General features: G+C 46.9%; 1 protein-coding gene across 5 annotated transcripts in view; it reads left to right on the top strand.

Moving 5' to 3' along the window:
* The window catches only part of ANK1 (ankyrin 1), an 869,955-nt gene that overhangs the window by 426,196 nt on the left and 429,353 nt on the right, over positions 1-14,406 (top strand). For all 5 annotated transcript variants that reach the window (XM_069214086.1, XM_069214083.1, XM_069214082.1 and 2 more), the window contains 2 exons: positions 7,971-8,055; positions 9,311-9,385. In XM_069214086.1, the coding sequence (XP_069070187.1) occupies positions 7,971-8,055; positions 9,311-9,385 (160 nt within the window). The remainder of the gene's footprint in view (positions 1-7,970; positions 8,056-9,310; positions 9,386-14,406) is intronic.

The following is a 14,406-nucleotide window of genomic DNA, read 5'->3' as shown; positions in this document are numbered from 1 at the left end:
TTTGGGCTCGTTCACCGAAAAGCCCAGGTCGAACAACAACTGGGTTGTTGACTGCAGATGACGCAACACAAGCTCCGGGGACTTGGCTTTGATTAACCAATCGTCCAAGTAAGGGAATACTGCTATCCCCTTCCTTCTGAGCTCTGCCGCAACCACCGACATCACCTTCGTGAAGACTCGAGGTGCTGAAGTAAGACCAAACGGAAGGACCGCAAACTGGTAGTGTTGCGATCCCACCACAAACCGGAGATACTTCCTGTGTGACTTGAGTATCGGGATATGAAAGTAAGCATCCTGCAAGTCGACAGACACCATCCAGTCTTCCATGTTCAACGCCAAAAGCACCTGTGCTAGGGTCAGCATCTTGAACTTTTCCTGCTTGAGGAACCAATTCAAGATCCTCAGGTCCAGAATTGGTCTCAAACGACCATCCTTCTTGGGAATCAGGAAATACCTTGAGTAAACTCCTTGACCCCTTTCCTGCTCCGGGACCAACTCCACCGCGCCCTTTAAAAGGAGGACTTCTACCTCCTGTTCTAGCAACAGGAGGTGTTCTTGTGAACAATACGAAGGGCGGGGCGGGATGAGGGGCGGAAACTCCCGAAAGGGAAGGGTGTAGCCTTTTCCCACAACACTGAGAACCCAAGTGTCCGACGTAACAGTCTCCCATTTGGTGAGAAAATGCTGTAATCTTCCCCCTACAGGAGAGGAGTGAGTGGGAAATGGTGGAAGCCTAAGGCTGCTTCCCCTGCTGCACCCCGCCAGAGGATGAGGAAGAGGCAGAGTGCTGCTGAGAAGCTCCCCTGGTGCGGACCCTACCCCTCCCCCTAAAAGATCTATAGGGATGGGAAGAGGCAGGTTGCTGATATCTTCCCCGAAAGGAAGAGGAGGAAGAGCCACGCCCAAATCCACGAAACCTCCTGAAGAATCTGGAAGAGGCCGTGGAAGAAGGAGCTTGGAGTCCCAGCGACTTAGCCGTGGCCCTGCTCTCCTTAAACCGTTCCAAGGCCGAATCAGCCTTAGCCCCAAACAGTTTGTCCCCATCAAACGGGAGATCCAACAATGTGGACTGTACATCTGTCGAAAAGCCCGAGTTACGGAGCCAGGCCTGTCTCCTTTCCACCACAGTTGTGCCCATTGCTCTGGCTACCGAGTCGGTGGTATCCAGTCCCGTCTGGATAATTTGGGTCGCAGCAGCCTGGGCATCAGAGACAAGATCCAAAAGACCCTGGGGAAGCTCTGTAAACGAAGAGGAGATGTCATCCATCAGAGCATGAATATACCTCCCCAGGATACAGGTTGCATTGGTGGCTTTAAATGCCAGACTGCAGGATGAAAAAATCTTCTTCGACTGCGCCTCCAGCTTTTTTGAGTCTCTGTCCCCAGGCACCGTCGGAAAAGAACCAGGCGCTGACTTGGACGAACAGGAGGCCTGCACAACCAAGCTCTCCGGCGTAGGGTGCCTAGATAGGAAACCAGGATCAGTTGGAGCCGTCCGATACCTCCTGGCCACGGCTCTGTGAACTGCTGGGGAAGATGCCGGCTTCTTCCACACCTCTAAAACCGGATCCAGCAGAGCGTCATTAAAAGGTAATAGAGGCTCCGCCGCGGCTGAGGCCGGATGCAACACCTCTGTCAAAAGGTTTTGTTTCGCCTCCACCACCGGCAAAGGCAGGTCCAAAAAATTGCCTGCCTTCCGTACCACTGTATGAAAGGAAGCAGCTTCCTCGGTATATTCCCCCGGGGACGAAAGGTCCCACTCAGGGGAAGTGTCCAGCCCACTGGCCGACTCCAGTCCACGCAGCCCATCACCCGAGTCCTCTAGCTCTCCTTCCTCTAGAGCTCGTTGGTACTCCTGCTCCTCTAGTACCCGGAGAGCACGCCTCCTTGAATGCAGTCGTTGCTCAATCCGCGGAGTCGACAATACCTCCGCCGAAGTCGGAGATCGGCGCCGATCTTCCGAAGCCACCGACGCCGCATCCGGCGCCACAGGTAACTTCGGCGCCGACTGAAGAGCAGATGAAACGGATGGACCCACCGGAGTCACAGGCCGAAATCTCGACGGGATGGGAATCCCTGGGGCCAATCCCTCCGAAGCCATCGGAGCGGCCACCGGCGCCGACACTGGCGCCGAGCCCACGTTCCCAAACGGGAGAAAGGGCATAAAGGGTGCCGGCCGAAGAGGCGCAGGATCACCCAAAGAAAAGGCCAAAGGCCCAGCCGGAGCACCCCCTGGAGCCATCTGCTGGAAGATGGCATACATCGCATTCAAGAATGCGGAACTATCGGCTCCAGGGGTGGGAAAAGCCGGATACTGGGGTACCTGACTCGGAGGCGACCCCGACGCCGGCCTCGGCGTCTGCGCCGGAGAAAACACTTGAGGCTCCAATACCTCAATCACCGACGCCTGTCCAGGCGAAGTTGGAGACGCCGGAGAGAGCAACGGCGTCGAAGGATGCGGCGTCACCGTGGGGCTGATCTCCCATGTCCTCCGGCGCCGATCCGGAGACCTGGAACGAGCCTCCCTTGAATGACGCCGAGATTCTCTACGGCGCCGGGAGTCTCGATGACGCCGATGTTTTGGAGAAGACTTTTTCTTATGATGCTTCTCCTTTGACTTGGCCATAAACAGCTTCGCCTCGCGTTCTTTAAGGGCCTTCGGATTCATGTGCTGACACGAATCACAAGTCGAGACGTCGTGGTCGGAGCTCAAACACCAAAGGCAATCGGAATGAGGATCCGTCACCGACATCTTGCCTCCACACTCACGACAAGGCTTAAATCCAGACTTTCTCTGCGACATTATTTCCACAGAGAAAGAGTACGCAGCAAGATATACATTGTAACCGCAAGAGTAACAGTTGCTCCCTCGAAGATAACCGTTTCGAATGCACGGAAAAAAGGGAACTGACGTCTGCACGTCGTCGAGGACCTCTTATTGCCTGTATGACGTCAGACGGCGTCGCGTGCGAGACAGTGACGTCCTCGTCGACGTGCAGAGACTAGTAAGAAGATTTCCGTCGAATGCTGGCGCCATGGGAGTATTCATGAGGTGAGGAATCCACAGGTAGTTGTATCCATCAGAAAGAGGACAATTTCATAGTCAAGGATCTGATTTTTACCCATTTTAAACATATTAAAGGGAATTCTAAACCTACTACAGAAGCATTTTAAGGTCCCAGTCAAATCCAGGTTTGTAACCCCTATGGTAGAGTGGAAATACAAGGCCTCAGCTTCTGACACCATACATCTGGGGACATGTGGACCCAAAATCCTTAGTTGTCTACTCTGCATGTAAGCATGGAAACTCTCAGGGGATAGAGGACATTCAGCCACTGGACAAGCAGAGTAAGAAGCTAGACACAGCAGGCAAGAGGGTGGCTATGAAGCAAATCTGTTGGCCTACTAGCAGGATATGATAGGGCCCATTGGAAAGAAATGCAAGAGTTACTTCAACACATGCCACCTGAATACAGACATAAGGGAGAGGAATTGGTCATGGAGGGCACGATTATTCTGAACGAAACTATACAGTGCACCCTAGATGAAGCAGACACTGTAGCATGAGGAGTGAATACAAGGATCCTCCTTCATTGACACACATGGTTTTATATCTTAGTATTTAAACCAGCGGTGCAGCAACACCTACGTAATCACCCCTTTGATGGAGAACATTTGCTGGGTCCACAGGTCGACTAAATGTTACAAAACGTAAAACGAATACTGATATAGTTAAGGTCCTAGAGGCTGTCCTAACCACAAGTTGAAGGGGTCCTTTCGCATGCAGCAATACTATGTAGGTTCTAAGTTCACCTCCCCAGATGCACACTTTTACTAAAGGCAACAGTAGCAATAGTAGACCTGTCACAACCCCAGGGGAGGGAGTTTATGTCATGTACTTTCTAATCTACCAAAATTATGGGTCCCTCAGACAGTTCTCAATATCAAACGTCTCAACCGATGCATACTGTCAGAACACTTCTATGTAGTAACCCTTCAGGACATCATACTTCTGCTGCAGCAAGGTCTTCATGACAGCACTGTACCTGAGTGATACACGTTTCCACATTCCCATCCACCCAGGTAACCGACACTACCTGGTAATTGGTAAGCGGCCAACATTACCAATTCAAAATCTTAACATTCAACGTAACCTCTACTCCAAGGGTCTTTGCAAAATGCCTAGCAGCAGCACACATAAGACAAGGGAGCATTCATGTTTTCTCCTGTTTGGAAGGTGGGCTGATGAAGAGCTCAAACGAACAACAGTGCCTTGAGCATACGCAAACTGTAATATCACTACTACACACCTTAGGCTTTACCATCAACGTCACCAAGTCACATCTTGTTACTCTACAGTTTCACCTCTTTCTATGGTCAACTCTCAATGTGTTAACACACGCAAAGCCTACCCCAGCTAACAAAGAGATTTGGCTTTCCAAAAGCTTGTTCTTTTTCAGCCCAATTTTCATCTACCATGCAAAACTGTTATGCATTTCTCAGCATGATGGCCTCATATATTTCTATAGTGACCCATTCAAGGCTACACATGTGTCCACTTCAACAGTGCCTTGCAGCACAAAGACCAATGTTCATCGTTCCCTACAGTGGTAAAACAGCATCAACCATTTGCAGAGCCTGCCTTTCAAAGGCCCTTAACCGCAGGTGACCATCACAACAGATGCATCACAAGCTGGATGCCTGCATTATAGACCCTACAGCAGAGCTATCACACCAACTGTCTCGAAGTCCTAGCAATCCAGCTACCAATCAGGGTCTTCCCCCCCAAATACATGGCAAGGTAGTACAAGTACGAATGGGCTACATTACGCTATTTACTACTTACAGACTCCTCCACTCTCTCTGTCTTTCCCTTTTAGATAAAACAATCTGGACTTGGGCTCTTTGTCACCACATCCACTTAATAGTGGAGTACCTAGTGGGAGTGGCCTACAACCAACCTAACAGACCTACTCAGATGGTCACTCCAAGAAGTCTGTGAATGTGAACTCAATCCCCAAATGATATACAACTACTTCAAATGCTGGGGAACTCCGCAGACAGACCTGTTCACCACTCAAGAGAATGCAAAATGTGCAAACTTTGCCTCAGGTTTCTACACCCACTGTCTAGGGGCAATGCACTGTGGATGAACTGCTCAGGGATATTTGCTTACACTTTTCCATCTTCTGCTCTTTGCCCTGGTGGTGTGGGAGATGTGGCAAATGTACCAGACAGTCATCCTTCTAGCTCCCATCCTGGCTAGACAACCCTGGTACTCTACTCGAAATGTCCATCAGTCCCCATGAGAAGCTCCCCAACAGAGCCGGCCTTCTCAGGAACAGATCAGACATCCATACCCTAAACAGGTCAACCTAGCGATCTGGCACCCAAGATCCTAGACTTCCTCTAACTGTGCCTCTCACAGGAGTGTATCGAAATCCTCGGGGAAGCACGCTTGAGCTTACTAGGTAGCAAAAATGAAAGATTTTGTCTGCAACTGTATCCTGAAGCAAACAGATACATTGAACCCTATGGATCAGGTCATCATATGATTCCTCCTTTATCTCTAACAATCAGGGTTACCATATACTTCCATTAGACTTCATTTAGCTACTGTAGCCACTTATATGCAGAACAGACAACACTATTCCTTCTTCCATACGTACCGGCCATCAAGTCTTTCATGGAGGGCCTCAAAAGAGTCATTACCCCAAGGGTGTCACTTGCCAAACAATGGAACCTGAACATAGTTCTCAACAGACTCATGGGTACCCCTTTTGAGCCAATGCATTTCTGCCCCCTGCAGTTCCTTTCATGGAAGGTTCCATAGTTTATGGCTATAACCTCATTGAGGCACATTAGTGAGCTGCATCCACTCCCATTATAGGAACACTTCATTCAGGTCCGCAACAATGGAGAAGTATTACGGACCAATCCGAAGTTTCTGCCCAAAGCTATTTCTTCCTTTTTTCTCAAACAGATCATAGATATTGTGGTCTTCTTTTCACAATCAAAGTCAGTGTCTGAGAGAGCCCTCCACACTTTAGATACCAAGAGGGTTCTCATGTACCACATTGATAGCACCAAATCCTTTCATATTATGGACCAACTTATAGCAACCCCAAAAAGCTCAGCGTATTTAAAAAGCAGGAATTGCTAGATAGGTGTATTCAAACCTGCTACCTCAAAGCCAAAGAGAGATCTCCCTGTACTCCCCGTGACACACTCCACTCAAAAAAGGCCACCTCAGAAGTCTTTCTTTGGAAACATCCCATTAGCTGATATTTGTAAAGCAGATAATTAGTCAGTTTCACACAATTTACCAAACACTAGTGTATGGATATTCTTGCTAGGCTGCAAGCTTTAGCTGGCCAGACTGGCTTAAGTACCCTATTTCAGACTTCTGGTCCATCCACATGCTAGCCATCACTTAAACAGAGGGGTTGCTTCACAGTCTATGCATCTACAGTGACATATGCTACGAACGGAAATAGTTCCACTGTGTAAGCATCTGTTTGCAGCGTGTGGTGCTGTAGATTCACATGCACCCACCTCCTTCCCAGAAGAGTGTGGCTCTGGCTGCATATCTCTTTCTTGCTTTATCTTGTATACTTATTTAGTAGTGCAAATGTACACCACCTTCTTCTACCACTCAATACCATTATCACCCAGTGGACTAAAAGCAATGTAAAATGGAGGGTGCCCATTCGCAATGCAGAGATAAGGAGTCACTCTATACCTTGTGACTCAAGAGAATCTGTTGACGTTGCAAACATATGAGCCCAACACTAGAAGACAGTAGTATGCAGAGAAAGTGACTCTACAGTACTGAATGCTGCAAACAGATGTTTACAGGGTAAGTAACATTTTCCTTCTTGTTGTTGCTGTCTGTTTCAATGTGTCTTCCTATATTCTCAAATATTCTTGTCTCTTATTACCATTGCCCCAAACATGCAGTAATGATACTGTGGTAATGTGTTTACACTATTTGAGCTGTTAGTAGTATGCAACAGCATGGAGTAAAACAGGTTTTGCAATTTGTCCAAGCAACCTTTTCAAGAATCTATTGGGGTTCGGAGTCAATAGCTCACTCTTGTTATACAAAGGTCCCCCTGTGAGAGTCGCTCGAACTCCTAGCGACACTGCCTACCCTAAGCTACCATACAGCCCTTTTAACCAGGTCAGGCTTAGACAGCTGCTGTCCCCTGGGGCTCACGGAAGGTGTTTTTCCCTCACAGGGCCTTCTTGTACAAGAAGTGTAAAATAATCCCACTCCGAGGAGTCAATGATGGCAGCCTCTTTGCCCAATGGGTCAAATTAAGAATCCTCCATCCCTAGAAATGTGAACCCTACAGGTCACAAGAGGAGCCTGATTCACTCAAAAAATATGTGAAAGGTCCCTGCCCCAGTAGTCGATGGTGGCAGACAGCCTTTACTCTCCCCACCCCCAGGAATTATTACTAGAATTCCTTTTCCATAAGAGGTTGCAAGCCTCACCCAGAAAAGTTCATATGCCCCATGAATTGTGGAGTGGCACCACTGGGAGAGCAGCAGCAGTGAAGCATCATTCTTCCCTGGATCTAGTCAATACTGCACTTTCTCCAGAAGTCCCTTCTTCCCATGAGTCAATGTCAGAAGATTAATTCCACCAGGAATCAATGAGAACAGCTCTTCTATCCCAGGAACTGCAATGAGAAGCATTTTACCCCCTAAGATAAAGTGACAAACATCTTTGCCCCTTGAGTCATATTGAGAACCACCCTTACAAACATAGGTAATATGAAAATTGTATTTTCCCACTGAAGTTGCAGCTAGGAACGCCTTTCCGTGGGAGTCACAGAATAGTGCCACTTTTCCCCAGGGCTGCTGATCTTTCTGGTATCCCTTCATGTGGCATCTACTTTGCTATTGCCTCTACAGAGAAATGACTGTCTGTACTAAGATAGGTTCTGTCTGTCCTTAAACAGGGTCTAGGGAGTGAGGAGAGGAGAAGGACCCTTACGCCGCTGGCCCTAAGAGAGCGCTACAGCACGCTGAGTGACAGCACCTTAGGTAAGAGCCTCCGTCCTATAGCATGCTTTATCATATCAGGACTTATGTCTATTGTCAGAGTAGCGTGTATGGCCCGGTACTGGAACATAGGAGGCACTAGAAGTCAAGACCGAATACATTGTCAGCTCTCAGTACTTGCATAGCCCAACTAAGAGTTTTGAAAACAGTAGGGAGGTACAGTCCGAGCAATATATGGGCCTCAGTAGCAGAGATGCTGCACAGCATAGTGTCAAAAGTTTCTTTGTACTAGAAAGGGAAGGGGCACTGCAAGCCAAGACTGAGATGCATTGTTAGAGAGGAGTATGAGACCCAATAATGGAATTGCAGGGAATGCTGCAGGTCAAAATTGAGACGCTTTGGCAGAGTTCTTTGTCTGTGTACATGTCAGAATAGAGGTGCTTTGACAGAGCAGTCTGAGAGACCCAAAACATGAATATCAGCGGTGCTGCCGGACAAAATTATGATGCTTTAGTAGGCCTGTATCTGGGTCCCATTTCTGAAACACTAGGGGGTGTAAAAGGTCGGGGCTGAGATAAATTGACATAGTTGTACGAGAGTCTTAGTTACAAAATAAGAGAGGATATTGGTCCTGGGGTTCAGTATTATGATGCAGGCTGTATGGACCTAACTAGTGTACAAGCAGTGGTATTACAAAGCATGGTTTAAGAAGAACTGCCAGAGCTGTTCAGTCCTTCATGCAGAAGTAGTAAAAAGGCTGTATGCTAAAATTGAGCTGAATTGCTGGAGTTGTGTATGTTCCCAATAATGGGGTTGCAGAGGTCCTCTGGAATTGAAGTAGGAACACTGGCAGAGTTGTGAATTGGTGCCAGACACTGATAGTTGTCTGGAAACAGTATTGAGTAACACCGACAGAGATGTGCATGTGTGCCAATACTGAAGTAGGAAAACTCTGTCATCAAGGGATTCCTTTCACTTTCCTCCTGTCTCATGGTGTATACTTATATCCTCCTCTATGTTTTTATTTCGCCGTATTCAGCTGTCTTGCAGACATTCAATGCCCTCCCTTCTTTGTATTTAGTGTTGTGTTTGTCCCTCAGTGTGATGGCTTCCTACTCTGCCAGCACTCTTGTCTTTTTCACTCTATATACCCTGTACCTACAACACTCTTTGTATTTCTCTCTCTCTCCTTTCCCTCTCTCTCTCTCACTTTCTATCTCTCATACCCTTATCTTCTCTCTATCTCTATTATGGTGTAATGCACTTCCTCCCATTCAGTAACACTCTTTTCACCCAGGATCCCTGAGTGGAACTGACAGAGCAGACATGAAAATGGCTGTTATTTCTGAGCACTTGGGCCTCAGCTGGGCAGGTGAGAGCTTTACTATGTAACACACTCTTGTTTTTAAATGAACCTCCTAAAAATGTATGCAATCAAATAACTTTCAGAATCTCTCTCCCTCTGATTCACTGCTGTCATCGAACGAAGTCTGGGACTTTAAAAGCTAGTGTTTGTCTCATCACTTGATTTAGTTTTCTTGCAGCCCAATAACGCATCAAAACCTAGAGTATTTTATTTTTAGACTGGATCAGGAAGAGTTACTGCTTAATTTGAGCAGGGATTTGCCAGGGCTCAGCACCTGAATTCATTTAAAGCAACAGGAACTGAGGTGTTTTCATTTATAATTTCCTTAACTTGCATTGGCCAGCCAGTTATACAATGTTATGTGTATTTGTGAAGCGTACTATCACCTGCAAGGGTATCCTACTGCTGAGCAGGTGTGGTGTGACTTGCCTTGCCCAGGGTAGGTTGATTAATAGAAAAGCCAGGTTTTCAGCCTATTGTGGCTATGAAGAAGTGAGGAGAAGGAGGCTCTTGTGTGCAGCGAGAGGCCAATCCATGCTTTAGGAGCAATGTAAGAGAAGGAATAAAGTTACTTAGCTGTAACTTCTGTTCTCCAAGATCGGTATTTTTCATAGAGTCACATGCTTGAATTCATCCCAGTTGTCATACTGGGATCCCTTCGATAATAACACAGCAATGTACTCCTTCAACCTGTTTACATTGCTTTATATCTACACTTTGCCTTCCTATCAACTTTTATACATGGCCCAAACCCCAACCATTCAGAAGCCACCTCACCCAGCTGATCCCTTGCCTGGGGCTCCCAACTGTCAAGAGTGTTTATGCCATACGTACTAGATCTCAAACTTCATGAAAAGGTGGGTCAGTTGCATGTGAATCTATGAAGGATACCAGTGCTGGAGAACTGGAGTTACAGGTAAGTAACAAATCCTTCTCCAACATTGGATCCTTCATAGTTTCACATGTTTGAATTCAGATCAAAGCAGTACTGTATTTCAGCTTCAATAATGAGTATGATGGGAATAAGCTTATCTTATTTAAAAAGGTTTCTTAGCACTGCTTGACTCACTGCTGCCTTCTTGTTGGACTGCACGTCAATACAAAAATGCTTTGCAAAAGTATTAGTGGTCCTCCACATTGCTGCTTTACAGATGTCTTTTAAAGAAATGCCTGAGAATACCGCAGTCGCTGCTATAGTTGTTTCTTGTCGAATGTGCCCTCACTGACCTTTACAATAGACTTTTAATTGAGGTATGCACAGTTGAAATACATGACACTATCCACCTTGTCAGTCTGCTTACTGACTGCTTTACCTATAATTCCTGAACCATATGCTACCAATAGCTGATCTGTTTTTCTAAAGTCTTTTGTTGCTTGAAGATAAAATTTAAAACATCTCTTAATGTCCAATGAATGCAAAGTTTGCTCTGTAACTGTACTTGGATTTGCAAAAAACCTTGGCATTTGCTTTACATTTTAAGCTTAGGATTAGGCACTAAAGTCACTTTATCCTTCGAAAATTCAAATATGGTTATTTACAGCTCAGTGCTTGCAGCTCACCAACTCCACGAGCTGAAGTAATCAATAACAGAAAAGCAGTCTTCCATGTTACATTCTCTAATGACGCTTAACCCCGTTGGTGCTCATGATGGAACACTTCTATCATGAGCACAGGTGGTGGTGTCTTGAGGATGTAACTGTTAGGTCCTCCGCACATGACCATCAAATCCCTCTGTCTGTCTTTCTAAAAACAGCCCAGGGAGCTGGAAAAGAGCTCTCCCAGCTCCCAAGGATATTTTTAGTTTTCACTGAAATAACAAGCAGTGCGCATGGCGCAGTGACGGCATTTCAGTGAAAACGAAACTAAAATGAGCCATTCGGCTCGTTTTACTTTCTCTGCCTCGGTTCTCAGTGGGCTGTCTCAGCCCCTGAGCACCGGGGCAGATGTGAGAGGTATCATTGGAAAGGGGAGAATGTCCCCTTTGCAGTAGTACCCTTCTCTAGTGCATCCCTGCTTGGGAATCGCTGCACAAGGATGATCCGCAAGCGGGAATCCACCCAATAGACTCACGGGGGCAGCCCCTTGGGGAAGGACTTTTGCTTCCCCCCTAATTTTATGGGCATAATCAGTCTAGCACCAAGGATTCTTTTTTTGTTTAGGAAAAGTTGAGGGTTGCCCAGAATGGGCACAGCAGTGCCCCCAACGCCCCACACCCGAAAACAGGCACAGTCTTTCTATCGCCCCTGGGGTACAGATGTGATTATTACCCCAAAGTCCACTAGATACCAGAGATTTTTTTATGTATTTATTTATTTATTTATAAAAGAGGGGTGGGGCTACCCAGAATGGACTTGGCAATGCCACACCCCTTCCAAAAAACAAACAACGACTTTATGCCCCCCTCACCTACCCCAAGGGGCAGATGGGGGCAATGGCCACTGATCTGCCCCGGGGAAGGAGAAGACAGTCCATTAGACACCAGGGAGTATTTTTTTTCACCAGAGAAGGGGTGGGGGCATGGGCATGTTAATGCCCCCATCCTCCCCCTCAAAAAATGGGCATAGTCCTTCTGCCCCCCTGGGGCAGAATGGGCATGTTAATGCCCCCATCCTCCCCATCAAAAAATGGGCATAGTCCTTCTGCCCCCCCGGGGGGTCAGATATGGGCAACAGCCCTTGATCTGCCCTTCTGAGTGGCAGAAACCCTGCTCGTCACCAGGGACTATCTTTTCCTTTGTGTAGGGGTGTGGCTGCCCAGAAAGGGCATGCCAATGCCCCTATGCCCACCCCCAAAAATAAATAAGCACAGTCTTTCTGCAGATGCGGGGGCAGATGGTGGCTATTACACCCGATCTGTCCCCCAAGGGGTGGGGGGGCAGAAAGCCCACTAGACACCGGGTATATGTTTATGGTCATGTCATGGAGAGCACTCACAGGCAAGGGTCTCTCCCCTTTTTTTTGGACACACATTTTGGCAGTTTCTGCTCCCTTTGCGAGCAGATGAGTGATATTTTTAGGCTCGTCTGCCGCCAAGGGGGACAGACAAGCACTAGATACCAGGGAAAGTGTCTGTGTGATCTGGAGTTCAGCTGACCGTCTGCGTGTACAGGCATTTGGCTGGCTGTGTGTGTACTGGCATTTTGCTGGTGGTGTGTGTAGACTTGCAATTGGCTGGCAGTGTGCGTGGAATGGAGCTTGGCTGGCTGTGCGCAGGGACTGGCACTTGATTTTTGGTGTGCATGGATGGTGCTTGGCTGGCTGTGTGCGTGGATGGCGGTGTGGGTGCGTGGTGCGTGGCTGGTGGTGTGGAACCCCCAGCGTTTTCTTGCACAGAATCCCCTGTAAACCTCAAAGTTCGCTAAAAGTTAAAAGATACCTCATTTGTGTGGGTGCCTAGAGCAGAATCATCCTAAAAACATATAAAAAACATATGAACATGCTTTGATGCCCTCTCAATCTCTATACGATTTTGGCCCTTCACTGTCGCTGGCACTTGGCCCACCCACACAAGTGAGGTATCATTTTTATCGAGAGACCAAGGAAAACGATGATTGGTATGAAATTTGTGCCTGCATATTAATCCCACACAAAAATGTGAGGGAAATTTGTTTCTTTTTTGCTAAATTCGAGGTGTGCATGGATGCTGGATAAGAAAACACTTGAGGACCTATTCAAGCCACACCTCCCTGGACTCCCTCGGGTGTCTAGTTTTCAGACATGTCTGGGTTTGTTAGGTTTCCCTAGATGGCCAACGAGGTCGGGACCAAAGAAATAGGTTACCGCCTTGCAAAACTAGTTTGTTTTGTGATATTTTTATGTCTCCGCAATACATTTTGGGTTTGTTTCCGCTTGCGGGCAGGAGGCCTACCCACACAAGTGAGGTACTATTTTTATCGAGAGACTTGGAGGAATGAGAGGTGAGCTGAGGCTTGTGGCTCTCTGCAGACTCCAGAACTTTTCATCACAGAAATGTGAGGAAAATTTGTTTTTTGGACAAATTTTGAGGTTTGCAAGAAATTGTGGGTAACAGAACCTGGTGAGAGCCACACAAGTCACTCCATCCTGAATTACGCTGTGTGTCTAGTTTAAAAAAATGTACAGGTTTTCTAGGTTTCCTTAGGTACTGACTGAGCTAGGTCCCAAGACCCACACCAGGCACATTGCATAAAAAAGGGTCAGTTATCAGTGAAAAAATGTGATGTGTCCAGGTTGCGTTTTGGGCTGTTTCCTGTTGCGGGCACTGGGCCTACCCACACAAGTGAGGTACCTTTTTTATTGGGAGACTTGGGGAAATGCTGAGTGGAAGGAAGTGTGTGTCTCCCCTCACATTCCACAACTTTCCATCACAGAAATTTGAGGAAAATGTGTTTTTAAGACAAATTTAAGGTTTTCAAGGGATTCTGGATAACAAAACCTGGTGAAAGCCACACAAGTCACCCCATCTTAGATTCCCCTGGGTGTCTAGTTTTCGAAAATGTACAGGTTTGCTAGGTTTCCCTCGGTGCTGGCTGAACTAAGGCCCAAAATCCACTGCTAAGCACATTTCAAATAAAGGTTCACTTTTCAGTTGAAAAATGTGATATATCCACGTTGCATTTTGGGCCATTTCCTGTCACGAACACAAGGCCTACCCCACACAAGTGAGGTACCATTTTTATCAAGTGACTTAGAGGAACACAAAAGAACAACTATTATTACCAATCGTCTTTCTCTGCATTTGCACCTTCCGAATGTCAGACAGTGTGTAAAAAAAGAAGTAATTTTGAAAAATGCCCTCTAATTCACATGCTAGTACGGGTACCCACAAATTCAGAGATGTGCAAATAGCCACTGCTTCTAAACTCCAAATCTTGTGCCCATTTCGGGAATACATAGGTTTCCTTGATACCTATTTTTCACTCTTTATATTTTTTTAAAGGTCTTTTATTTTCAAAACCGTTGCTCTGCGCCTTACATTTGATACAACATCAATAACTGAGCCCAAAGTTAGGCCCTAGGAGAGAGGACACAGATTGTCAGTACCGCAC

The sequence above is a fragment of the Pleurodeles waltl genome, chromosome 11 (genome assembly GCF_031143425.1).
Source record: "Pleurodeles waltl isolate 20211129_DDA chromosome 11, aPleWal1.hap1.20221129, whole genome shotgun sequence".
Taxonomy (NCBI): domain Eukaryota; kingdom Metazoa; phylum Chordata; class Amphibia; order Caudata; family Salamandridae; genus Pleurodeles; species Pleurodeles waltl.
Note: the sequence above shows the minus strand (reverse complement) of the source record. Positions and strands in the feature narration are given on the sequence as shown.